The 27,659-nt window shown below is 41.2% G+C and overlaps 1 protein-coding gene across 1 annotated transcript in view; it reads right to left on the bottom strand.

The window, feature by feature from the left end:
* Window positions 1-27,659, bottom strand: part of LOC106560563 (DENN domain-containing protein 1B) — a 238,530-nt gene that overhangs the window by 40,649 nt on the left and 170,222 nt on the right. The window contains exons 15-20 of the mRNA XM_082956608.1: window positions 24,344-24,434; window positions 17,953-17,993; window positions 17,570-17,605; window positions 14,832-14,867; window positions 11,707-11,751; window positions 11,077-11,163 (exon numbers count right to left, since the gene is read on the bottom strand). Coding sequence (XP_082812734.1) covers window positions 11,077-11,163; window positions 11,707-11,751; window positions 14,832-14,867; window positions 17,570-17,605; window positions 17,953-17,993; window positions 24,344-24,434 — 336 coding nt within the window. The remainder of the gene's footprint in view (window positions 1-11,076; window positions 11,164-11,706; window positions 11,752-14,831; window positions 14,868-17,569; window positions 17,606-17,952; window positions 17,994-24,343; window positions 24,435-27,659) is intronic.

Below are 27,659 nucleotides of genomic sequence, written 5' to 3'. Positions count from 1 at the left end.
ATACTACAGTTACACTAGTTACATCACAGTTACACTGGTTACACCACAGTTACACTGGTTACACCACAGTTACACAACAGTTATACCACTTACACTACAGTTACACGAGTTATACTACAGTTACACTACAGTTATACTAGTTACACTACAGCTACAATACAGTTACACTACAGCTATACTTGTTATACTACAGTTAAACTACAGTTACACTAGTTATACTATAGTTACACTAGTTATACATATACTAATAGTTATACTACAGTTACACTAGTTACACTAATAGTTATACTAGTTACACTACAGTTGCACAACAGTTTTACTACAGTTACACCACAGCTTTACTACAGTTACACCACAGCTATACTTGTTACACTACAGTTACACTAGTTATTCGATAGTTATACTAGTTATACTACAATTACACTAGTTATACTACAGGTATACTAGAGTTACAATAGTTATACTAGTTATAGAACAGTTACACTTGTTATACTACAGCTATACTTGTTATACTACAGTTACACTACAGTTATACTTGTTATACTACAGTTACACTAGTTATTCGATAGTTATACTAGTTATACTACAATTACACTAGTTATACTACAGGTATACTAGAGTTACTACAGGTATACTAGAGTTATAATAGTTATACTAGTTATAGAACAGTTACACTAGTTATAATACAGTTATACTACAGTTACACCAGTTACACTAGTTATACTACAGCTATACTTGTTATACTACAATTACACTAGTTATACCTAGTTACACTACAGTTATACTACAGTTGCCACTACAGTTATACTAGTTACACTACAGTTACACTACAGCTGTACTACAGTTACACCACAGCTATACTTGTTATACTACAGTTATACGAATTACACTAGTAATACTAGTTGTACTGCATTTGTACTAGTTACACTACAGTTAAACTAGTTATACTACAATTACACTAGTTACACGATAGTTATACTTGTTATACTACAGTTATACTACAATTACACTAGTTATACTAGAGTTACAATAGTTATAGAACAGTTACACGTGTTATACTAATAGTTATACTAGTTATACACTAGTTATACTAGTTACACTACAGTTACACTAACGCTTTACTACAGTTACACCACAGCTATACTTGTTATACTACAGTTATACTACTTACACTAGTAATACTAGTTGTACTAGTTACACTACAGTTACACTACAATTACACTAGTTATACAATAGTTATACTTGTTATACTACAGTTACACTACAATTACACTAGTTATACTAGAGTTACAATAGTTATACTAGTTATAGAACAGTTACACTAGTATAATACAGTTATACTAGTTACACTACAGTTACACCAGTTATTCTACAGTTACACTTGTTATACTAGTTACACTACAGCTTTACTACAGCTACACCACAGCTATACTTGTTATACTACAGTTATACAAGTTACACTAGTAATACTAGTTGTACTAGTTACACTAGTTATACTACAATTACACTAGTTATACTAGAGTTACAATAGTTATGCTAGTTATAGAACAGTTACACTAGTTATAATGCAGTTATACTAGTTATAATGCAGTTATACTAGTTACACAACAGTTATACTACAGTTACACTACAATTACACTAGTTATTCTACAGTTACACTAGTTATAATGCAGTCACACAAGTTATACTACAGTTACACTAGTTATAATGCAGTTACACTAGTTACACAACAGTTATACTACAGTTACATTACAATTACACTAGTTATACTACAGCTATACTTGTTATACTACAGTTACACTACAGCTTTACTACAGCTACACTTGTTATACTACAGTTATACTAGTTACACTAGTAGTACTGCAGTTGTACTAGTTACACTACAGCTTTACTACAGTTACACCACAGCTATACTTGTTATACTACAGTTATACGAATTACACTAGTAATACTAGTTGTACTGCATTTGTACTAGTTACACTACAGTTAAACTAGTTATACTACAATTACACTAGTTACACGATAGTTATACTTGTTATACTACAGTTATACTACAATTACACTAGTTATACTAGAGTTACAATAGTTATACTAGTTATAGAACAGTTACACTTGTTATACTAATAGTTATACTAGTTATACACTAGTTATACTAGTTACACTACAGTTACACTAACGCTTTACTACAGTTACACCACAGCTATACTTGTTATACTACAGTTATACTACTTACACTAGTAATACTAGTTGTACTAGTTACACTACAGTTACACTACAATTACACTAGTTATACAATAGTTATACTTGTTATACTACAGTTACACTACAATTACACTAGTTATACTAGAGTTACAATAGTTATACTAGTTATAGACCTGTTACACTAGTATAATACAGTTATACTAGTTACACTACAGTTACACCAGTTATTCTACAGTTACACTTGTTATACTAGTTACACTACAGCTTTACTACAGCTATACTTGTTATACTACAGTTATACAAGTTACACTAGTAATACTAGTTATACTACAATTACACTAGTTATACTAGAGTTACAATAGTTATGCTAGTTATAGAAGTTACACTAGTTATAATGCAGTTATACTAGTTATAATGCAGTTATACTAGTTACACAACAGATATACTAGTTACACAACAGTTATACTACAGTTACACTACAATTACACTAGTTATTCTACAGTTACACTAGTTATAATGCAGTTACACTAGTTATAATGCAGTTACACTAGTTATAATGCAGTTACACTAGTTACACAACAGTTATACTACAGTTACACTACAATTACACTAGTTATACTACAGTTGCACTACAGCTACACTAGTTATTCTACAGTTACACTAGTTATAATGCAGTTACACTAGTTATAATGCAGTTACACTAGTTATAATGCAGTTACACTAGTTACACAACAGTTATACTACAGTTACACTACAATTACACTAGTTATACTACAGCTATACTTGTTATACTACAGTTACACTACAGCTTTACTACAGCTACACTTGTTATACTACAGTTATACAAGTTAGACTAGTAATACTAGTTGTACTACAGTTGTACTAGTTACACTAGTTATACTACAATTACACTAGTTACACAACAGTTACACTAGTTATAATACAGTTATACTAGTTACACAACAGTTACACTAGTTATACTACAATTACACTAGTTATACTACAATTACACTAGTTATACTAGTTATACGACAGTTACACTAGTTATACTACAGTTACACTAGTTATACTACAGTTACACTAGTTATAATACAGTTATAATACAGTTACACTAGAGTTACACTTTATACTAGAGTTACACTAGTTATACACCATTTATACTAGAGTTACACTAGTTATACACCATTTATACTACAGTTGCACTACAGTTACACTAGTTATACTACAGTTGCACTACAGCTACACTAGTTATTCTACAGTTACACTAGTTATAATGCAGTTACACAAGTTATACTACAGTTACACTAGTTATAATGCAGTTACACTAGTTACACAACAGTTATACTACAGTTACACTACAATTACACTAGTTATACTTGTTATACTACAGTTACACTAGTTATACTAGTTATACGACAGTTACACTAGGTATACTACAGTTACACTAGTTATACTACAGTTACACTAGTTATAATACAGTTATAATACAGTTACACTACAGTTACACTTTATACTAGAGTTACACTAGTTATACACCATTTATACTAGAGTTACACTAGTTATACACCATTTATACTAAAGTTGCACTACAGTTACACTAGTTATACTACAGTTGCACTACAGCTACACTAGTTATACAATAGTTATACTTGTTATACTACAGTTACACTACAATTACACTAGTTATACTAGAGTTACAATAGTTATACTAGTTATAGACCTGTTACACTAGTATAATACAGTTATACTAGTTACACTACAGTTACACCAGTTATTCTACAGTTACACTTGTTATACTAGTTACACTACAGCTTTACTACAGCTATACTTGTTATACTACAGTTATACAAGTTACACTAGTAATACTAGTTGTACTAGTTATACTACAATTACACTAGTTATACTAGAGTTACAATAGTTATGCTAGTTATAGAACAGTTACACTAGTTATAATGCAGTTATACTAGTTATAATGCAGTTATACTAGTTACACAACAAATATACTAGTTACACAACAGTTATACTACAGTTACACTACAATTACACTAGTTATTCTACAGTTACACTAGTTATAATGCAGTTACACTAGTTATAATGCAGTTACACTAGTTATAATGCAGTTACACTAGTTACACAACAGTTATACTACAGTTACACTACAATTACACTAGTTATACTACAGCTATACTTGTTATACTACAGTTACACTACAGCTTTACTACAGCTACACTTGTTATACTACAGTTATACAAGTTAGACTAGTAATACTAGTTGTACTACAGTTGTACTAGTTACACTAGTTATACTACAATTACACTAGTTACACAACAGTTACACTACTTATAATACAGTTATACTAGTTACACAACAGTTACACTAGTTATACTACAATTACACTAGTTATACTACAATTACACTAGTTATACTAGTTATACGACAGTTACACTAGTTATACTACAGTTACACTAGTTATACTACAGTTACACTAGTTATAATACAGTTATAATACAGTTACACTAGAGTTACACTTTATACTAGAGTTACACTAGTTATACACCATTTATACTAGAGTTACACTAGTTATACACCATTTATACTACAGTTGCACTACAGTTACACTAGTTATACTACAGTTGCACTACAGCTACACTAGTTATTCTACAGTTACACTAGTTATAATGCAGTTACACAAGTTATACTACAGTTACACTAGTTATAATGCAGTTACACTAGTTACACAACAGTTATACTACAGTTACACTACAATTACACTAGTTATACTTGTTATACTACAGTTACACTAGTTATACTAGTTATACGACAGTTACACTAGGTATACTACAGTTACACTAGTTATACTACAGTTACACTAGTTATAATACAGTTATAATACAGTTACACTACAGTTACACTTTATACTAGAGTTACACTAGTTATACACCATTTATACTAGAGTTACACTAGTTATACACCATTTATACTACAGTTGCACTACAGTTACACTAGTTATACTACAGTTGCACTACAGCTACACTAGTTATTCTACAGTTACACTAGTTATAATGCAGTTACACAAGTTATACTACAGTTACACAAGTTATACTACAGTTACACTAGTTATAATGCAGTTATACTACAGTTACACTACAATTACACTAGTTATACTTGTTATACTACAGTTACACTAGTTATACTAGTTATACGACAGTTACACTAGTTGCACTACAGTTACACTAGTTATACTACAGCTACACTAGTTATTCTACAGTTACACTAGTTATAATGCAGTTACACAAGTTATACTACAGTTACACTAGTTATAATGCAGTTACACTAGTTACACAACAGTTATACTACAGTTACACTACAATTACACTAGTTATACTACAGCAATACTTGTTATACTACAGTTACACTACAGCTTTACTACAGCTACACTTGTTATACTACAGTTATACAACTTAGACTAGTAATACTAGTTGTACTACAGTTGTACTAGTTACACTAGTTATACTACAATTACACTAGTTACACAACAGTTACACTACTTATAATACAGTTATACTAGTTACACAACAGTTACACTAGTTATACTACAATTACACTAGTTATACTACAATTACACTAGTTATACTAGTTATACGACAGTTACACTAGTTATACTACAGTTACACTAGTTATAATACAGTTACACTAGTTATACTACAGTTATACTAGAGTTACACTTCATACTAGAGTTACACTAGTTATACACCATTTATACTAGAGTTACACTAGTTATACACCATTTATACTACAGTTGCACTACAGTTACACTAGTTATACTACAGTTGCACTACAGCTACACTACAGTTAGTTGTTATACTACAGTTACACGAGTCACACTAGTTATACTTGTTACACTACAGTTACACTAGTTACACTACAGTTACAATACAGTTACACTAGTTATACTACAGCTACACTACAGTTATACTAGTTACACTACAGTTATACTGGAGTTACACTACAGTTATACTAGAGTTACACTACAGTTATACTAGAGTTACACTTTATACTAGAGTTACACTAGTTATACACCATTTATACTAGAGTTACACTAGTTATACACAATTTATACTACAGTTGCACTACAGCTACACTACAGTTATAGTTGTTATACTACAGTTACACTAGTTGCACTACAGCTACACTACAGTTAGTTGTTATACTACAGTTACATTACAGTTACACTAGAGTCACACTAGTTATACATGTATACTACAGTTAAACTACAGTTATACTTGTTACACTACAGTTACACTACAGTTACACTAGTTTTACTACAGTTATACTACATTTACAATAGTTATACTACAGTTAAACTACAGTTGCAATAGTTATACTACAGTTATACTACAGTTACACTCCAGTTATACTAGTTACCCAGTTACATCTCAGTTATACGTACTACACACACTGATATCTAATATGAGAAGAAACTCTAAAGATGAACCAGATCAGTAATTAATTAGAAATGGAGAATGTTGTTAAACACTGCATGGTGATAAAAGGTATGAGAGGTTCAGATGTTTGTATCACTCTGAGAGCTGACCATGAGGTGTGTGTGTGTGTGTGTGTGTGTGTGTGTGTGTGTGTGTGTGTGTGTGTGTGTGTATTGGGTCCCTGAAGCAAGGTGTGTGCAAAGTGTGCATGAATTATACAGCAGATGAATGGTCTGTTCTGTCTCTTTAATATGCAGAGAGGGAGAGAGGAGAGGAGAGAAGAGGAGAAAGACCTCCTGAGTGGCACAGTGGTCTAAGGCACTGCATCGCAGTGCTAAGCTGTTCTGCTAGAGATCCTGGTTCGAGTCCAGGCTCTGTTCCGGAGGACGCATGGCTCTCGACCTTCGCCTCTCCCGAGTCCGTACGGGAGTTGCAGCGATGAGACAAGACTGTAACTACCAATTGGAAACCACGAAATTAGGGAGGAAAGAAGTATATCATTTTTTTTAAAATAAAAAATAAAAAAGGAGGAGGAGAAGAGAAGAGGAGCGGAGCAGTAGTCCTGGCCAAGGGGCTCCATTTGTCTCCATTGGCCCGGGTACAGGGGATAGGGTAGAGATGGGGTTTGGTGTTGAGGTAAAGGTATTGTATATTGTTAGGAATGAATGTATGGGTTGGGTACAGATGGGGTTTGGTGTTGAGGTAAAGGTATTGTATATGAATGTATGGGTTGGGTACAGGGGATAGGGTAGAGATGGGGTTTGGTGTTGAGGTAAAGGTATTGTATATGACTGTATGGGTTGGGTACAGGGCAGCAGGCTCGAGTATGGATCTGGGTTAGATGCAGGTCGCAGGAAAAGAGAGATGGCCAATGGGGCTCCATCTGTCTACATTGAAGGTTACAGGGGATGAGGATTGGGTCTGGGGTATGAGTTTGATTGAACAATTGATCTGAAGAGCTGCCTAACACACACACACACGCACACGCACACACACACGCACACGCCACAGAGAAACCAGTGCTCTGGGACATGCCATCCTGTGTGTGCCTGCACCAGCAGTCCCTAGGGTCCCGTTACTGTGGCAGAGCTCAGAGCAAGGAGGGAGGGGTGTGTGTGTGTGTGTGTGGTCTTGAATTACTATCGCTTTTGGTACTGGAAATCCCCAAAAGTCCTCAAAAGGATAGTAAAACAAAGAAAAATTCTCCCTCGTGGGGACATTTCCCAGGTCCCCACAAGGACAAAGGCTATTTTAGGCTTTACAATTATAGTTAGGGTCAGAATCAGGGTTAGGGGTTAAGGTTAGGTTTAGGATTTTGAATGGAAATCAATTTTAGGTCCACACAAGGACAGTAAAACATGTGCTGTGTGTGTTTGTCTGTGTGTGTGCATGCGTGTATTTGTGTGTGTGTGCATTTGTGTGTGTGTGTGTATAGATGGGAAGTAAAGGACCCACTATCACATATTGAGCCGACAACCAAGCAATCACCATGCGAACTACATCTAGCAGGAGCTTTGTAGAAAGAGAAAGAGAGAGATACAGACAGAGAGAGAGGGACAGAGATAGAGACAGAGTGAGAGAGACAGCCCCTTGAATTGAATTGAGAGAGACAGAAAGAGAGAGAGAGGTGGGGGGGTGCATGGACTTGGATGTGCCAGCTTGCACATAATAGAAAACATGGCAGTTTTTTTAATGATGCCACAAGGAGATTCTCCTGAGTAAGCGCTGACTAGCAGAGGAGCTATTGTGTTGAATGTCTGTCCATACTGTACACAGAGATACAGAGCAAACTAACAAGCGTTGTATAGACTGCTACTACTGCTGATGTTACACACTAGAAAATCATTACTGATAATCTGGCACATTGACAAACTACAAATGGGAAGAAGGATGTAGAGAGGAGACCAAGGGAAGAGGTAGAGGACAGAGAAAGAGGGAGGTGGAGCTAGATGAGGAGGGAGATGGAAAGAGAGAGAGGGATGGGCAGAGGTAGAGGACAGAGAAAGAGAGAGGTGGAGCTAGATGAGGAGGGAGATGGAGAGAGAGAGAGAGAGAGAGAGAGAGAGAGGGATGGGCAGAGGTAGAGGACAGAGAAAGAGAGAGGTGGAGCTAGATGAGGAGGGAGATGGAAAGAGATGGAGAGAGAGGGATGGTAAGAGGTAGAGGACAGAGAAAGAGAGAGGTGGAGCTAGATGAGGAGGGAGATGGAAAGAGAGAGAGAGGGATGGGAAGAGGACAGAGAAAGAGAGAGGTGGAGCTAGATGAGGAGGGAGATGGAAAGAGAGAGAGAGGGATGGGAAGAGGACAGAGAAAGAGAGAGGTGGAGCTAGATGAGGAGGGAGATGGAAAGAGATGGAGAGAGAGGGATGGTAAGAGGTAGAGGACAGAGAAAGAGAGAGGTGGAGCTAGATGAGGAGGGAGATGGAAAGAGATGGAGAGAGAGGGATGGGAAGAGGTAGAGGACAGAGAAAGAGAGAGGTGGAGCTAGATGAGGAAAGAGATGGAAAGAGAGAGAGAGGGATGGGAAGAGGTAGAGGACAGAGAAAGAGAGAGGTGGAGCTAGATGAGGAGGGAGATGGAAAGAGATGGAGAGAGAGGGATGGGAAGAGGTAGAGGACAGAGAAAGAGAGAGGTGGAGCTAGATGAGGAAAGAGATGGAAAGAGAGAGAGAGGGATGGGAAGAGGTAGAGGACAGAGAAAGAGAGAGGTGGAGCTAGATGAGGAGGGAGATGGAAAGAGATGGAGAGAGAGGGATGGGAAGAGGTAGAGGACAGAGAAAGAGAGAGGTGGAGCTAGATGAGGAAAGAGATGGAAAGAGAGAGAGAGGGATGGGAAGAGGTAGAGGACAGAGAAAGAGGGATGGTAAGAGACATACAGTGCCTTCAGAAAGTATTCATACCTTTTCCACATTTTGTTGGATTACAGCCTGAATTAAAAATGCATTAAATTGATTTTTTTCTTTCCCCCATGTCGATACAATACCCCATAAAGACAAAGTGAAAACATGTTCTTAGACAAATTTATTGAAGGTGAAATATAGAAATATCTCCTTTACATAAGTATTCACGCCCCTGAGTCAATACTTTGTAGAAGCACCTTTGCCAGAGACTACAGCTGTGAGTCTTTCTGGGTAAGTCTCTAAGAGCTTTCCACACCTGGATTGGACAACATTTCCACACTTTTCTTTTCAAAATTCTTCAAGGTCTCTCAAATTGGTTGTTGATCGTTGCTAGACAACCATTTTCAGGTCTTGCCATACATTTCCAAGTAGATTTAAGTCAAAACTATAACTCGGCCACTCTGGAACATTCATTGATTTCTTGGTAAGCAACGCCAGTGTAGATTTGGCCTTGTGTTTTAGGTTATTGTCCTGCTGAAAGGTGAAAGCAGACTGAACCAGGTTTTCCTCTAGGGTTCTGCCTGTGCTTAGCTCCATTCAGTTTATTTTTAATCCTGAAAAACTCCTCAGTCCTTAACGATACCCATAACATGATGCAGCCACCACCATGCTTGAAAATATGAAGAGTGGTACTCAGTGATGTGTTGTATTGGATTTTCCTCAAACATAACACTTTGTACTCAGGACAAGAAGTTAATTGCTTTGCTACATTTTTTGCAGTATTACTTTTACGCCTTGTGGCAAACAGGATGCATGTTTTGGAATATTTTATTCGGTACAGGCTTGCTTCTTTTCACTCTAATTTAGGTTAGTATTGTGGAGTAACTACAATGTTGTTGAGCCATCCTCAGTTTTCTCCCATCACATCCATTAAACTCTAACTGTTTTAAAGTCACCATTGGCCTCACGGTGAAATCTCTGTAGTGACTGGGTGTATTGATACACCATCCATCTACCAATAGGTGTCCTTCTTTGCGAGGCATTGGAAAGTCTCCCTGGTCTTTGCGAGGCATTGGAAAGCCTCCCTGGTCTTTGCGAGGCATTGGAAAGCCTCCCTGGTCTTTGTGGTTGAATCCGCTCAACTGAGGGACCTTACAGATCATTTTATGTGTGAGGTACAGAGATGAGGTAGTCATTCAAAAAATCATGTTAAACACTATTTTTGCACACAGAGTCCATGTAACTTATTATGTGACTTATTAAGTAAATGTTTACTCCTAAACATTTTTTATGCTTGCCATAACAAAGGATTTGAATACTTATTGACACAAGACATTTAATCTTTTCATTTTTGATGAATTAGTAAAAATGTAAAAAAACGTGTCCATTTTGACATTATGGGGTATTGTATGTAGGCCTGTGACAAAAAAATATATATTTAATCAATTTTAAATTCAGGCTGTAACAACAAAATGTGGAAAAAGTGAAGGGGTATGAATACTTTCTGAAAGAACTATAGGAATAGTGTGTGTGTGTGTGTATGTCACCAACCTGTCTCTTCTTCTCCATTCTCCGTGGTGAAAGACTCTTGGTGCTGGTGGGAGACCCTGAACAGATCGGCTTACCCTCCTCCTCTTCCTAGGAGAGAGAAAGAGGGAGAGAAAGAAAGAGAGAAGGGGGAGAGAGAGAGCGAGAGAGAGCCATCAGGCTTATGGAGACATTAATCTTCTAACATTAGCTTTGAAGGAATCAGCGGCTCATTGATGAAATATGGGTTAGGGCTGTGGCTGGATGACATGACAGGCTATAGCCAGAGGGACGCTGGGTAAACATGTACACTCCTGAACAAAACTCATCTCTGAGTGAGCACAAACTCCATAACCAACAGAGTGTGTGTGTGTGTGTGTGTGTGTGTGTGTGTGTGTGTGTGTGTGTGTGTGTGTGTGTGTGTGTGTGTGTGTGTGTGTGTGTCAAAGTGTGTATGCACGCGAGTGAGCGTGCATGTCCACATTTGTGACATGCACACATCTTGAACTGCAGTGTTGGTTAAGGGCTTGTAAGTAAGCATTTCACGGTAAAGTCTACACTTGATGTATTTGGCGCATGTGACAAATAAAGTTTGATTTGAATTTTAAATGTGTGTATGTAAGCCCTGGAGAGGTTTGAATTCACATAGCTCACCCTTTGTTTGAGCCTGCGAATGCCCCTCTTGGCATGACTCTTGGCCTGAAGGAGAAACACCGGCATTATAAATAAACACACCGGCATTATAAATAAACACACCGGCATTAGAAATAAACACACCGGCATTATAAATAAACACACCGGCATTAGAAATAAACACAGGGATTAGAAATAAACACCGGCATTAGAAATAAACACAGGTATAAACACAGGCATTAGAAATAAACACAGGTATAAACACAGGCATTAGAAATAAACACAGGTATAAACACAGGCATTAGAAATAAACACAGGTATTAACACAGGCATTAGAAATAAACACAGGAATTAGAAATAAACACAGGTATTAACACAGGCATTAGAAATAAACACAGGCATTAGAAATAAACACAGGCATTAGAAATAAACACAGGTATTAGAAATAAACACAGGTATTAGAAATAAACACAGGCATTAGAAATAAACACAGGCATTAGAAATAAACACAGGTATAAACACAGGCATTAGAAATAAACACAGGTATAAACACAGGCATTAGAAATAAACACAGGTATTAACACAGGCATTAGAAATAAACACAGGAATTAGAAATAAACACAGGTATTAACACAGGCATTAGAAATAAACACAGGCATTAGAAATAAACACAGGTATAAACACAGGCATTAGAAATAAACACAGGCATTAGAAATAAACACAGGCATTAGAAATAAACACAGGTATTAGAAATAAACACAGGCATTAGAAATAAACACAGGCATTAGAAATAAACACAGGTATAAACACAGGCATTAGAAATAAACACAGGTATAAACACAGGCATTAGAAATAAACACAGGTATTAACACAGGCATTAGAAATAAACACAGGAATTAGAAATAAACACAGGTATTAACACAGGCATTAGAAATAAACACAGGCATTAGAAATAAACACAGGTATTAACACAGGCATTAGAAATAAACACAGGCATTAGAAATAAACACAGGTATAAACACAGGCATTAGAAATAAACACAGGCATTAGAAATAAACACAGGCATTAGAAATAAACACAGGTATTAGAAATAAACACAGGCACCATTAATATTCAACACTGGTCTGGTGTAGCATCCCCTCCTTGGGAACAAGACAAAGACTGAAGCTGGACACGAAAGTCTTCTCAGCCGGACACGAAAGTCTTCTCAGCTGGACACAAAAGTCTTCTCAGCCGGACACAAAAGTCTTCTCAGCCGGACACAAAAGTCTTCTCAGCCGGACACGAAAGTCTTCTTAGCCGGACACGAAAGTCTTCTTAGCTGGACACGAAAGCCTACCCAGCTGGACACGAATACCTACCCAGCTGGACACGAAAGCCTACCCATCATGAATGTCTACCCAGCTGGACACGAAAGCCTACCCAGCTGGACACGAAAGCCTACCCATCATGAATGTCTACCCAGCTGGACATGTAAGCCTACCCAGCTGGACATGAAAGCCTACCCATCATGAATGTCTACCCAGCTGGACATGTAAGCCTACCCAGCTGGACATGTAAGCCTACACATCATGAAAGCCTACCCAGCTGGACATGAAAGCCTACACATCATGAAAGCCTACCCAGCTGGACATGAAAGCCTATCCATCATGAAAGCCTAGCCATCATGAAAGCCTACCCATCATGAAAGTCTACCCATCATGAAAGCCTACCCAGCTGGACATGAAAGTCTACCCATCATGAATGTCTACCCAGCTGGACATGAAAGTCTACCCATCATGAATGTCTACCCAGCTGGACATGAATGCCTACCCATCATGAAAGTCTACCCAGCTGGAGAAGAAAGCCTACCCAGCTGGACATGAAAGCCTACCCAGCTGGAGAAGAAAGCCTACCCAGCTGGACATGAAAGCCTACCCATCATGAAAGCCTACCCATCATGAAAGTCTACCCACCTTAATGTGCTTCTTCTTGAGCCACTCCTTTGTTGCCTTGGCTGTGTGTTTTGGGTCACTGTCATGCTGGAATACCCATCCACGACCCATTTTCAATGCCCTGGCTGAGGGAAGGAGGTTCTCACCCAAGATTTGACAGTACATGGCCCCGTCAAATGATGCAGTGAAGTTGTCCTGTCCCCTTAGCAGAAAAACACCCCCAAAGCATAATGTTTCCACCTCCATGTTTGACGGTGGAGATGGTGTTCTTGGGGTCATAGGCAGCATTCCTCCTCCTCCAAACACGGCGAGTTGAGTTGATGCCAAAGAGCTCCATTTTGGTCTCATCTGACCACAACACTTTCACCAGTTGTCCTCTGAATCATTCAGATGTTCATTGGCAAACTTCAGACGGGCATGTATATGTATTCTTGAGCAGGGGGACCTTGCGGGCGCTGCAGGATTTCAGTCCTTCACGGCATAGTGTGTTACCAATTGTTTTCTTGGTGACTATGGTCCCAGCTGCCTTGAGATCATTGACAAGATCCTCCCGTGTAGTTCTGGGCTGATTCCTCACCGTTCTCATGATCATTGCAACTCCACGAGGTGAGATCTTGCATGGAGCCCCAGGCCGAGGGATATTGACAGTTCTTTTGTGTTTCTTCCATTTGTGAATAATCGCACCAAATGTTGTCACCTTCTCACCAAGCTGCTTGGCGATGGTCTTGTAGCCCATTCCAGCCTTGTGTAGGTCTACAATCTTGTCCCTGACATCCTTGGAGAGCTCTTTGGTCTTGGCCATGGTGGAGAGTTTGGAATCTGATTGATTGATTGCTTCTGTGGGCAGGTGTCTTTTATACATGTAACAAGCTGCGGTTAGGAGCACTCCCTTTAAGAGTGTGCTCCTAATCTCAACTCGTTACCTGTATAAAAGACACCTGGGAGCCAGAAATCCTTCTGATTGAGATGGGGTCAAATACTTATTTCCCTCATTAAAATGCAAATCAATGTATAACATTTTTGACATGCGTTTTTCTCTATATTTTTGTTGGTATTCTGTCTCTCACTGTTCAAATAAACCTACCATTAAAATTATAGACTGATCATTTCTTTGTCAGTGGGCAACCATACAAAATCAGCAGGGGATCAAATACTTTTTTCCCCCCACTGTAGATCCAGCCTTCTATAGGCCGTCTTCACAGCTGGACTTGCCTTAGTCACCGCAGTGTTGATCAGTGCTCCGCCTCTCTGCAACACACACAACACAGAATTGTCATTTACCAGCGCGCGCGCGCACCACACACACACACACACACACACACACACACACACACACACACACACACACACACACACACACACACACACACACACACACACACACACACACACACACACACACACACACACACACACACACGTACACACATATACAGTACCAATCAAAAGTTTGGACACACCTACTCATTCCAGGGTTTTTCTTTATTTTTACTATATTCTACATTGTAAAATAATTATGAAGACATCAAAACTATGAAATAACACAAATGGAATCATGTAGTAACCAAAAAAGTGTTAAACAAATCAAAATATATTTGAGATTCTTCAAAGTAGCCACCCTTTGCCTTGACAGCTTTGCAGACTCTTGGCATTCTCTCAACCAGCATCACCTCGAATGCTTTTCCAACAGTCTTGAAGGAGTTCACACATATGCTGAGCACATGTTGGCTGCTTTTCCTTCACTCTGCGGTCCAATGCATCCCAGACTATCTAATTTGGTTTGAGGTCAGGTGATTGTGGAGGCCAGCTGATCTGATGCAGCACTCCATCACTCTTCTTCTTGGTCAAATAGCCCTTACAGGTCATTGTCCTGTTGAAAAACAAATGATAGCAGGACTAAGTGCAAACCACCCCCACACCTCCTCCTCCATGCTTCACAGTGGGAACCACACATGCGGAGATCATCCGTTCACCTACTCTGCGTCTCACAAAGACACAGCGGTTGGAGCCAAAAATCTCACATTTGGACTCATCAGACCAAAGGACAGATTTCCACCACTCTAATGTCCATTGCTTATGTTTCTTGACCCAAGCAAGTCTCTTCTTATTATTGGTGTCCTTTAGTAATGGTTTCTTTGCAGCAATTTGACCATGAAGGCCTGATTCACGCAGTCTCCTCTGAACAGTTGATATTGAGATGTATCTGTTACTTGAACTCTGTGAAGCATTTATTTGGGCTGTAATTTCTGAGGCTAGTAACTAATGAACTTATCCTCTGCAGCAGAGGTAACTCTGGGTCTTCCTTTCCTGTGGCAGTCCTCATGAGAGCCAGTTTTATCATAGTGCTTGATGGTTTTTGCAACTGCACTTGGAGAAACTTTCAAAGTTCCTGACATTTTCCGGATTGACTGACCTTCATGTCTTAAAGTAATGATGGACTGTTGTTTCTCTTTGCTTATTAAAGCTGTTCTTGCTATAATATGGACTTCGTCTTTTACCAAATTGGGCTATCTTCTGTAAGAAGGAAAGAAATTCCACAAATTAACTTTAACAAGGCTCAGATGTTAATTGAAATGCATTCCAGGTGACTACCTCATGAAGCTGGTTGAGAGAATGCCAAGAGCGTGCAAACCTGTCATCAAGGCAAAGGGTGGCTACTTTGAAGAATCTCAAATATATTTTGATTTGTTTAACACTTTTTTGGTTACTACATGATTCCATGTGTTATTTCATAGTTTTAATGTCTTCACTATTATTCTACAATGTAGAAAATAGTAAAAATAAAGAAAAATCCCTGGAATGAGTGGGTGTGTCCAAACGTTTGACTGGTTCAGTACATCCACCAATACTAGAACAGTCCTAGTAGAACAATGACCTCTACCAGCTACCAGCATCCCAGTACTCTACCTTTCAGAATCTACCAGCATCCCAGTACTCTACCTTTCAGAATCTACCAGCTACCAGCATCCCAGTACTCTACCTTTCAGAATCTACCAGCATCCCAGTACTCTACCTTTCAGAATCTACCAGCATCCCAGTACTCTACCTTTCAGAATCTACCAGCTACCAGCATCCCAGTACTCTACCTTTCAGATATTCAGAATCTACCAGGTAACAGCATCCCAGTACTCAACCTTTCAGATATTCAGAATCTACCAGCTAACAGCATCCCAGTACTCTACCTTTCAGATATTCAGAATCTACCAGCATCCCAGTACTCTACCTTTCAGATATTCAGAATCTACCAGCATCCCAGTACTCTACCTTTCAGATATTCAGAATCTACCAGCATCCCAGTACTCTACCTTTCAGATATTCAGAATCTACCAGCATCCCAGTACTCTACCTTTCAGATATTCAGAATCTACCAGCATCCCAGTACTCTACCTTTCAGATATTCAGAATCTACCAGCATCCCAGTACTCTACCTTTCAGATATTCAGAATCTACCAGCATCCTAGTACTCTACCTTTCAGATATTCAGAATCTACCAGCATCCCAGTACTCTACCTTTCAGATATTCAGAATCCCAGTACTCTACCTTTCAGATATTCAGAATCTACCAGCATCCCAGTACTCTACCTTTCAGATATTCAGAATCTACCAGCTAACAGCATCCCAGTACTCTACCTTTCAGATATTCAGAATCTACCAGCATCCCAGTACTCTACCTTTCAGATATGCAGAGTGAGAACCTGTATGACTTAATACACGTCTTAGGGTTAGGACCAGACATGGAGACAAATACATGTTATATCTGTCCCATATGAAAGTATTTGAGGTGTGCTTGATTTGCCTTGGAATTTACACTTTTGGGACTATTCCAGCAGTTCCAAACTAAATCAAGAGCAGCTCCAGTATTTTAATATATCAGACGTATTAGACGAGGTCTGACAGGGATTGTGTGATAGATCCAGCCTTCTATAGGCCGCCTTCACAGCTGGACTTACCTTAGTCACAGCAGTGTTGATCAGCGCTCCGCCTCTCTGCAACACACACAACACAGAATTGTCATTTACCAGCGCGCGCACACACACAGACAAACACACATGAACAAACACACACGCACGAACACACAGACAAACACACACACACACGAACACACAGACACACACGATTTCCATCCACCACACTGCCAAACAGACATCTGGAATTTCCATACAAACATAAACCGTGTGTACGGACAGTGTGTTTTCTCTATGTATCAAATCTCTCACACAGAAAACACATTCTTAGCATCTTCAGTTTGCTTTGTTTACTAAACAGAGAGATAGACTAAACTAAAATATAAAATACACTCAATTCATTTTAATTGCATAATATCTTTGCATACCTTAACGGTGTGCACCCACTGTTGATAAGACTTGGAATTACCTGCAAGACATCAAAGACACATATAATGAAAGACACGGAGACGTGAAAGTGATTGTGATGAGACACACTGATAACTTGAATTTTATGGGACTCTATGAAACGTATGGCGCCTGGTCTCTCTTGGGAAAGAGGTCGCCTGACCTCGAAATCGGACGACCTGGTTAAATAAAGGTTCAATACAAAATGTAAAAGTAAGACCAAATGATGTTTGAGTAAAATTATTCTTTGTAAGATGAAATGGAATCTAGCTGTGATGAATCTACTAGCTGAGATGAATCTTCAGGCTGAGATGAATCTTCTAGCTGGGGTGTCAAGCCTCTTTCCAGAGGAGTGCAGTGTAAATCAAATCAAAGTTTATTTGTCACGTGCGCCGAATACAGCAGGTGTAGACCTTACAGTGAAATGCTTACTTACAGGCTCTAACCAATAGTGCGAAAGAAAGGTATATGTGAGTGTGTGTGTGTGTGTGTGTGTGTGTGTGTGTGTGTGTGTGTGTGTGTGTGTGTGTGTGTGTGTGTGTGTGTGTGTGTGTGTGTAGGTAAGTAAAGAAATAAAACAACAGTAAAAAGACATTTGAAAATAAGAGTAGCAAGGCTATATACAGACACCGGTTAGTCAGGCTGATTGAGGTAGTATGTACATGTAGGTATGGTTAAAGTGACTATGCATATATCATAAACCGAGAGTAGCAGTAGCGTAAAAAGAGGGGTTGGCGGTTGGTGGGACACAATGCAGATAGCCCGGTTAGCCACTGTGCGGGAGAACTGGTTGGTCGAGCCAATTGAGGTAGTATGTACATTAATGTATAGTTAAAGTGACTATGCATATATGATAAACAGAGAGTAGCAGCAGCGTAAAAGAGGGGTGGGGGGGGCGCACACAATGCAAATAGTCCGGGTAACCATTTGGTTACATGTTCAGGAGTCTTATGGCTTGGGGGTAAAAACTGTTGAGAAGCCTTTTTGTCCTAGACTTGGCACTCCGGTACCGCTTGCCATGCGGAAGTAGAGAGAACAGTCTATGACTGGGGTGGCTGGGGTCTTTGACAATTTTTAGGGCCTTCCTCTGGCACCGCCTGGTGTAGAGTTCCTGGATGGCAGGCAGCTTTGCCCCAGTGATGTACTGGGCCATACGCACTACCCTCTGAAGTGCCTTGCGGTCGGAGGCCGAGCAATTGCCGTACCAGGCAGTGACGCAACCGGTCAGGATGCTCTCGATGTTGCAGCTGTAGAACCTTTTGAGGATCTCAGGACCCATGCCAAATCTTTTTAGTTTCCTGAGAGGGAATAGGCTTTGTCGTGCCCTCTTCACGACTGTCTTGGTGTGTTTGGACCATTCTAGTTTGTTGTTGATGTGGACATCAAGGAACTTGAAGCTCTCAACCTGCTCCACTACAACCCCATCGATAAGAATGGGGGCATGCTCGGTGCTCCTTTTCCTGTAGTCAACAATCATCTCCTTAATCTTGGTTATGTTGAGGGATAGGTTGTTATTCTGGCATCACCCGGCCAGGTCTCTGACCTCCCTATAGGCCTACCACTTTTGATCAGGCCTACCACTTTTGTGTCGTCTGCAAACTTAATGATGGTGTTGAAGTCGTGCCTGGCCATGCAGTCGTGGTTGAACAGGGAGTACAGGAGGGGACTGAGCAGGTTGGAAAGTGCAATAGAGATTGCATCACCTGTGGATCTGTTTGGGCGGTATGCAAATAGGAGTGGGTCTAGGGTTTCTGGGATAATGGTGTTGATGTGAGCCATTACCAGCCTTTCAAAGCACTCCATGGCTACGGACGTGAGTGCAACGGGTCTGTAGTCATTTAGGCAGGTTGCCTTTGTGTTCTTGGGCACAGGGACTATGGTGGTCTGCTTGAAACATGTTGGTATTACAGACTCAATCAGAGACATGTTGAAAATGTCAGTGAAGACACCTGCCAGTTGGTCAGCACATGCCCGGAGCGCACGTCCTGGTAATCCGTCAGGCCCCGAAGCCTTGTGTATGTTGACCTGTTTAAAGGTCTTACTCATGTAGGCTACGGAGAGCGTGATCACACAGTCGTCCGGAACAGCTGATGCTCTCATGCATGCCTCAGTGTTGCTTGCCTCGAAGCGAGCATAGAAGTGATTTAGCTCGTCTGGCAGGTTCGTGTCACTGGGCAGCTTGCGCCTGTGCTTCCCTTTGTAGTCTGTATTAGTTTGCAAGCCCTGCCACATCCGACGAGCATCAGAGCCGGTGTAGTATGATTCAATCTTAGCCCTGTATTGACGCTTTGTCTGTTTGATGGTTCATCGCAGGGCATAGCGGGATTTCTTGTAAGCTTCCGGGTTAGAGTCCCGCAACTTGAAAGCGGCAGCTCTACCCTTTAGCTCAGTGCGAATGTTGCCTGTAATCCATGGCATCGGAAGAATCCCGGGAACATGTTCCAGTCTGTGATATCATAAGGTGAATCCACCAATTTCTAAGTCGCTCTGGATAAGAGCGTCTGCTAAATGACTTAAATGTAAATGTAAATGTAATGTGATAGCAAAACAGTCCTGCAGTTTAGCATCTGCTTCATCTGACCACTTTTTTATGGACTGAGGCACTGGTGCTTCCTGCTTTAATTTTTGCTTGTAAGCAGGAATCAGGAGGATAGAGTTGTGGTCGGATTTACCAAATGGAGGGCGAGGGAGAGCTTTGTACGCGTCTCTGTGTGTGGAGTACAGGTGATCTAGAATTTTTTTCCCTCTGGTTGCACATTTAACATGTTGATAGAGATTTGGTAGAACTGATTTAAGTTTCCCTGCATTAAAGTCTCCGGCCACTAGGAGCGCCGCCTCTGGGTGAGCGGTTTCCTGTTTGCTTATTTCCTTATACAGCTGACTGAGTGCGGTCTTAGTGCCCGTATCTGTTTGTGGTGGTAAATAAACAGCCACGAAAAGTATAGCTGAGATCTCTCTAGGTAAGTTGTGTGGCCTGCAATTTATCACAATGTACTCTACTTCAGGCGAGCAAAATCTAGAGACTTCCTTAAATTTCGTGCACCAGCTGATTTTTACAAATATGCACAGACCGCCCCCCCCTCGTCTTACCGGAGTGTGCTGTTCTATCCTGCCGGTGCAGCGTATATCCCGCTAGCTGAATATCCATGTCGTCGTTCAGCCACGATTCCGTGAAACATAGAATATTACAGCTTTTGATGTCCCGTTGGTAGGATATTTGTGATCGTACCTTGTCTAGTTTATTGTCCAGTGGTAGTGGTGTAGTGGTGTAGCGTAGCGGTGTAGTGTGGCGGTGTAGTGTAGTAGTGTAGTGTAGTGGGGTGTAGTGTAGTGCAGTGCAGTGTGGTGTAGTGATGTAGTGGTGTAGTGTAGTGATATAGTGGTGTAGTGTAGTGTGATGTAGTGGTGTAGTGTAGTGTAGTGTAGTGGGGTGTAGTGTAGTGTAGTGTTGGGGTGTAGTGTAGTGTAGTGTTGTGGTGTAGTGTAGTGTTGGGGTGTAGTGTAGTGTAGTGTAGTGGTGTAGTGGTGTAGTGGTGGTGTAGTAGTGTAGTAGTGTAGTGGTGTAGTAGTGTAGTGGTGTAGTAGTGTAATGTGTAGTAGTGTAGTGGTGTAGTGTAGAAGTGTAGTGTAGTGGTGTAGTGCAGTGGTGTAGTATAGTGGTGTAGTAGTGTAGTGTAGTGGTGTTGTAGTGTAGTGGTGTAGTGTAGTGCAGTGGTGTAGTAGTGTAGTGGTGTAGTGTAGTGCAGTGGTGTAGTAGTGTAGTAGTGTAGTGTAGTGTTGTAGTGTAGTGGTGTAGTGTAGTGGTGTGGTGCAGTGTAGTGTAGTGTAGTGGGGTGTAGTGTAGTGGTGTAGTGGTGTAGTGTAGTGGTGTAGTAGTGTAGTGGTGTAGTGTAGTGTGGTGGTGTAGTGTAGTGGTGTAGTGTAGTAGTGTAGTGGTGTAGTAGTGTGGTGTAGTGTAGTGGTGTAGTGTGGTGTAGTGTAGTAGTGTAGTGTAGTGGTGTAGTGTGGTGTAGTGTAGTGTATTGTTGTAGTGGTGTAGTAGTTAAGTGTAGTTGTGTAGTGGGGTGTAGTGTAGTGGTGTAGTGGTGTAGTGTGGTGTGGTGTGGTGTAGTGTGGTAGTGGTGTACTGTAGTAGTGTAGTGTGGTGTGGTGTAGTGTGGTGTAGTGGTGTAGTGTGGTGTGGTATTGTGTAGTGTAGTGGTGTAGTGTAGTGTAGTGTAGTGGTGTAGTGTAGTGTAATGTAGTGGTATAGGGTGGTGTAGTGTAGTGGTGCAGTGTGGTGTAGTGTAGTGGTGTAGTGTAGTGCAGTGGTGTAGTGTAGTGTGGTGGTGTTGTGTAGTGTAGTGTAGTAGTGTAGTGAAGGGGGTAGTGTAGTGGTGGAGTAGTGTAGTGCTGTAGTGTAGTAGTGTAGTGGTGTGGTAGTGCAATGTAGTGGTTTAGTGTAGTGTAGTGGGGTGTAGTGTAGTGGTGAGTGTAGTGGTGTGTGGTGTGTGGAGTGTAGTGTAGCAGAGTAGTGAAGTGGGGTGTAGTGTAGTGATGTAGTGGTGTAGTGTATTTGTGTAGTGTAGTGGTGTGGTGTAGTGGTGTAGTGTAGTGGTGTAGTAGTGTAGTGGTGTAGTGGTATAGTAGTGTAGTGTAGTGGTGTAGTAGTGTAGTGGTGCAGTGGTGCAGTGGTGGGCAGTGTAGTGGTGTAGTGTAGTGGTGTAGTGTAGTGGTGTAGTGTAGTGGTGTAGTGTAGCAGTGTAGTGTAGTGGGGTGTAGTGTGGTAGTGGTGTACTGTAGTATAGTGGTGTAGTGTGGTGTGGTGTAGTGTGGTGTAGTGGTGTAGTGTGGTGTGGTGTAGTGTAGTAGTGTGGTGTGGTGTAGTGTAGTAGTGTAGTATGGTGTGGTGTAGTGGTGTAGTGTGGTATTGTGTAGTGTAGTGGGGTGTAGTGTAGTGTAGTGTAATGTAGTGGTGTAGTGTAGTGTAATGTAGTGGTGTAGGGTGGTGTAGTGTAGTGGTGCAGTGTGGTGTAGTGTAGTGCAGTGGTGTAGTGTAGTGTGGTGATGTTGTGTAGTGTGGTGTAGTAGTGTAGTGGTGTAGTGAAGAGGGTAGTGTAGTGGTGGAGTAGTGTAGTGGTGTAGTGTAGTAGTGTAGTGGTGTGGTGTAGGGGTGTAGTAGTGCAATGTAGTGGTGTAGTGTAGTGTAGTGGGGTGTGGTGTAGTGTAGTGTAGTGGTGTGTGGTTTAGTGTAGTGTAGCAGAGTAGTGAAGTGGGGTGTAGTGTAGTGGTGTAGTGTATTTGTGTAGTGTAGTGGTGTAGTGTAGTGTGGTGTAGTGGTGTTGTAGTGTAGTGTAGTGTAGTGTAGTGTAGTGTAGTGTAGTGTAGTGGTATAGTAGTGTAGTGTAGTGGTGTAGTGGTGCAGTGTAGTGTAGTGTTGTAGTGTAGTGGTGCAGTGTAGTGGTGTAGTGTAGTGTGGTGTAGTGTGGTAGTGGTGTAGTGTAGTGTAGTGGGGTGTAGTGGGGTGTGGTGTAGTGTAGTGGTGTAGTGTAGTGTAGTGGTGTAGTGTAGTGTAGTGGTGCAGTGTAGTGGGGTATAGTGTAGTGTAGTTGTGTGTAGTGTAGTGTAGTGGTGTAGTGTAGTGTAGTAGTGTAGTGTAGTGGTGTAGTGTAGTGGTGCAGTGTAGTGGTGTGTAGTGTAGTGTAGTGTAGTGTAGTGTAGTGTAGTGGTGTAGTAGTGTAGTGTAGTGGTGTAGTGTAGCAGTGTAGTGGGGTGTAGTGTAGTGAAGTGGTGTAGTAGTGTAGTGTAGTGGTTTAGTAGTGAAGTGTAGTTGTGTAGTGTTGTGGGGTGTAGTGTAGTGGTGTAGTAGTGTAGTGTGGTGTAGTGGTGTAGAGTGGTAATGGTGTACTGTAGTGTCGTGGTGTAGTGTAGTGTAGTGTGGTGTAGTAGTGTGGTGTGGTATTGTGTAGTGGTGTAGTGTAGTGTAGTGTAGTGTAGTGGGGTGTGGTGTAGTGGTGTAGTGTAGTGGGGTATAGTGTAGTGTAGTGTAGTGGTGTAGCAGTGTAGTGTAGTGTAGCAGTGGGGTGTAGTGTAGTGGTGTAGTGTAGTGGTGTAGTAGTGTAGTGTAGTGGTGTAGTGTGGTGTAGTGTAGTGGTGTAGTAGTGTAGTGGTGTAGTAGTGTAGTGGTGTAGTGTAGTGGTGTAGGGTGGTGTAGCAGTGTAGTGTAGTGTAGCAGTGGGGTGTAGTGTAGTGTAGTGGTGTAGTGGTGTAGTAGTGTAGTGGTGTAGTGTAGTGGTGTAGTAGTGTAGTGTAGTAGTGTAGTAGTGTAGTGGTGTAGTGTAGTAGGGTGGTGTAGTGGTGTAGTGTAGCGTAGTGTAGTGTAGTGCCACTCACTTCCACAGAACCCTCCCTCAGTGATCTCCTCCTCGAACAGGTCAGTGAAGCCTCTTCCCGCGTTCAGCTTGGCCAGACGGCCGTCAATAAACTGCAACATAAATTACAACACAGCATTACAGACCGGAGGTAGAGAGGGAGGGAGGGAAAGAGAGGGAGGGGGGAGGGAGAGAGATAGGGAAGGGAAAGAGAGGGAAAAGAAAGAGAGGAAAGGGGGAGGGAAAGAGAGAGGGGTGAAGGAAAGAAGGTGGAGGCAGAGAGGGGGGAGGGAGAGGGGAAGGAGAGAGGGAGGGGGGACGCAGAGAGGGGTGAGGGAGAGAGGGAGGAGAGGAGGGAGAGGGGGGAGGGAGAGAGGAGGGAGGGAGGGGGATGGAGGGAAAGAGGGAGGGCAAGGGAAAGAAGGTGGAGGGAGAGAGGGAGGGGGGAGGTAAAGAAAGAGGGGTGAGGAAGAGAGGGGGGAGGGAAAGGGAGAGAGAGGGGGAGGGTCAGAGAGAGAGGGAGGGGGAAGGAAAGAGAGGGAGGGGTGGAGGGAGAGAGAGAGGGAGGGGTCGAGGGAGAGAGAGAGGGAGGGAGGGGAGGAGGGAGTAAAGGAGGTATGGCGCGAGGCTTAACGACAAGGGAAAGAATACACCCAACTGGACAAGAGTGTTAAATCCTACCTGTTCCAGACATGTCTCATGATGAAATGAGGAGGGGTAACGTGGAGCAGGTTGTGGGGATTAGGGCAGCTCGCTGCCTGCTAAGGGTTGGTTTGGCTGGGAGACTGCATGGTGAGGCCTTTTCAGCTTCCCAAATGGCACCCTAATCCCTATGTACTGAACTACTAACCAGGGTCCTGGTCTAAAGTAGTGCACTATTTAGGGAATAGGGTGCCATTTGGGATGCAGATCTGGTGTCTGATGCACCAGGAACCTTCATTTCCTGTCACATGGAGTTTATAAAACACTTCCCATAAATATGTTAATTATAAGGCCAGACATTACACGTCCCCCCCACACGCACAGAGACAGACGTCTGAGCTATAAACGTTGAGCAAAAAGACCAGCATTTCTCAGATAAAACAAGTACAGGGATTTAACAACCCCCCAAAAAACTAAAATAATCTAAATACATTGTATTAATTTATTCAATAAAGTCCTAAAAACTTCACAGGGACAAGATAAGAACTGATCCTGGGTCATAACCTAGCTGATTGAACACACCAGCTCAACCCAGGGGGGGCTGGGAGACCTGACCAGACCTGGGACGTTTCTGTAAACCAGAAAGTGTTCTATGATCTGAAAGATTATTGTGATCTACAAAGGCAAAAGTGATCCTGAATCAGATCCTGAATCAGATACTCTGAGACACTTGATGCATATGGCCTCTGGTGGAATACGGGTTAAATAGATAAAAATGTTGATTTTAGAGCTATGTCGACTCAGCCCGCTGTGGGTACAATTAGCAGTCTGCCTGTATCTTGTCAGGGATTGGGCATATTTCTCAGTGGAGCGCTAGGCTAACTAACTACCTAGTGCAAGGCTCTCCTGTAGCCCTGACCGACTCATTATAATCCTGCTAATGAGAAATGACACTGCAGGATTTAACCACCGCATGGTAGCTTGCTGCTCCCTTAGCCTGCCCCAATTAGCACACATCACCTAGCCAAAGACACACTTATCTCAACCCAAATCAGCACCTAGCCAAAGCCCCACTTAACCCCCCCCACTCTTCTACCCCCTCCACTATCGGATTAGGGAAAGGGGGATACCTAGTCAGTTGTACAACTGAATGCATTCAACTGAAATGTGTTTTCTGCATTTAATTACCCCCAGTCATTGTGTCCAGTAATTAGACATGGTTCAACAATAGCAAGGACCATGGACACCGGGCCCACAGCATGGACACCGGGCCCACAGCATGGACACCGGGCCCACAGCATGGACACCAGGTCCAGTGTATCTCTCTCTACACGGCTGTCTCTGGTTTATAGGGCTTTGTTTGTTTGTTTGTTTGTTTGTTTGTTTTTGCAGAACAATACTTCAAAAGAGACGTGTGTAAAATGATTAACTGGACAGAAGATAGTATTTATAGCCGTGAATCTCAATCAGGTTAAACTGGGTTGAAATTATTGATATTTTCAAATGACAGTACCAGTCAAAAGTTTGGACACACCTACTCAATCAAGGGTTTCTCTTTATTTTTTTACTATTTTCTACATTGTAGAATAACAGCAAAGACATCAAAACTATGAAATGACACATATGGAATCTTGTAGTAACCAAAAATGTGTTAAACAAATCAAAATATATTTTATATTTAAGATTCTTCAAAGTAGCCACCCTTTGACCTGACGACAGCTTTGCACACTCTTGGCATTCTCTCAACCAGCCTCATGAGGTATTCTACATTGGAGAAAATGTAGAAAATAGTAAATAATGAAGAAAAACCCTTGAATGAGTAGGTGTGTCAACTTTTTACTGGTACTGTATATATTACATTTTTCATTCCTCAGCTTTTTACCAAAAGAGAGGCGGGGTGCCCGGCTTTGTTATTGTTTCAATTAAGGATTCAACCATTAATTTATAAAAATGAAAACAAATGAAATGTATATCAGATGAGGACACAGATGAAACCAAAGTGTTGACTGATGAATCAAACAGCTGAAACGTACAGCAACCACCTTCCTAAATGTTATTGTTTTGAAGGGATTTTATAGATAACTAAAAAAGACGATATGATTATGATAAAGAATCAGAAGTTCTATAGCTGTAAGGTGAGCGATGTTCGACATCATCTGGTGTCCACCTGTACTGCTGCACGTACACAGTAACAGCAGGCAAGTGGAGCATGCCATCTGTGAGCCAGAGATTGGAATCCTCACTGCAGTGTTCTAGATTACTGTGGAGGGGGGTTCCAGATTTCTGGAGGACGTTCTAGAACACAAGGGTTAACTGCTGGTATGAACTTACACGGTAGCGCTGACATCCACGCACACAACATCCCAGTCACAGGAGTGAAAACCTCAAGTTCTCCTTAATATCAAACAAATTGGCTTTTATCAACTTTTGGAAATGCTGTCCTACTTTGAGAATGATCTGACTGATGTGTGATTGGTATTGTGGCTGATCCAGTAAACGGTCAGCGCTCCAGCCCCTCCTGTGTTAATGGAGGTCTGTATATGAAGCTGTTTTCTCTGCCTATCTGCATCTACCAAGCAGTGTCCTGAAACCATTCACTATAGAAGAGTGGGTGGTTGTGTGTGTGTGTGTGTGTGTGTGTGTGTGTGTGTGTGTGTGTGTGTGTGTGTGTGTGTGTGTGTGTGTGTGTGTGTGTG

This window comes from Salmo salar, chromosome 10 (assembly GCF_965601325.2).
Source record: "Salmo salar chromosome 10, fSalSal1, whole genome shotgun sequence".
Lineage (NCBI taxonomy): Eukaryota > Metazoa > Chordata > Actinopteri > Salmoniformes > Salmonidae > Salmo > Salmo salar.
Note: the sequence above shows the minus strand (reverse complement) of the source record. Positions and strands in the feature narration are given on the sequence as shown.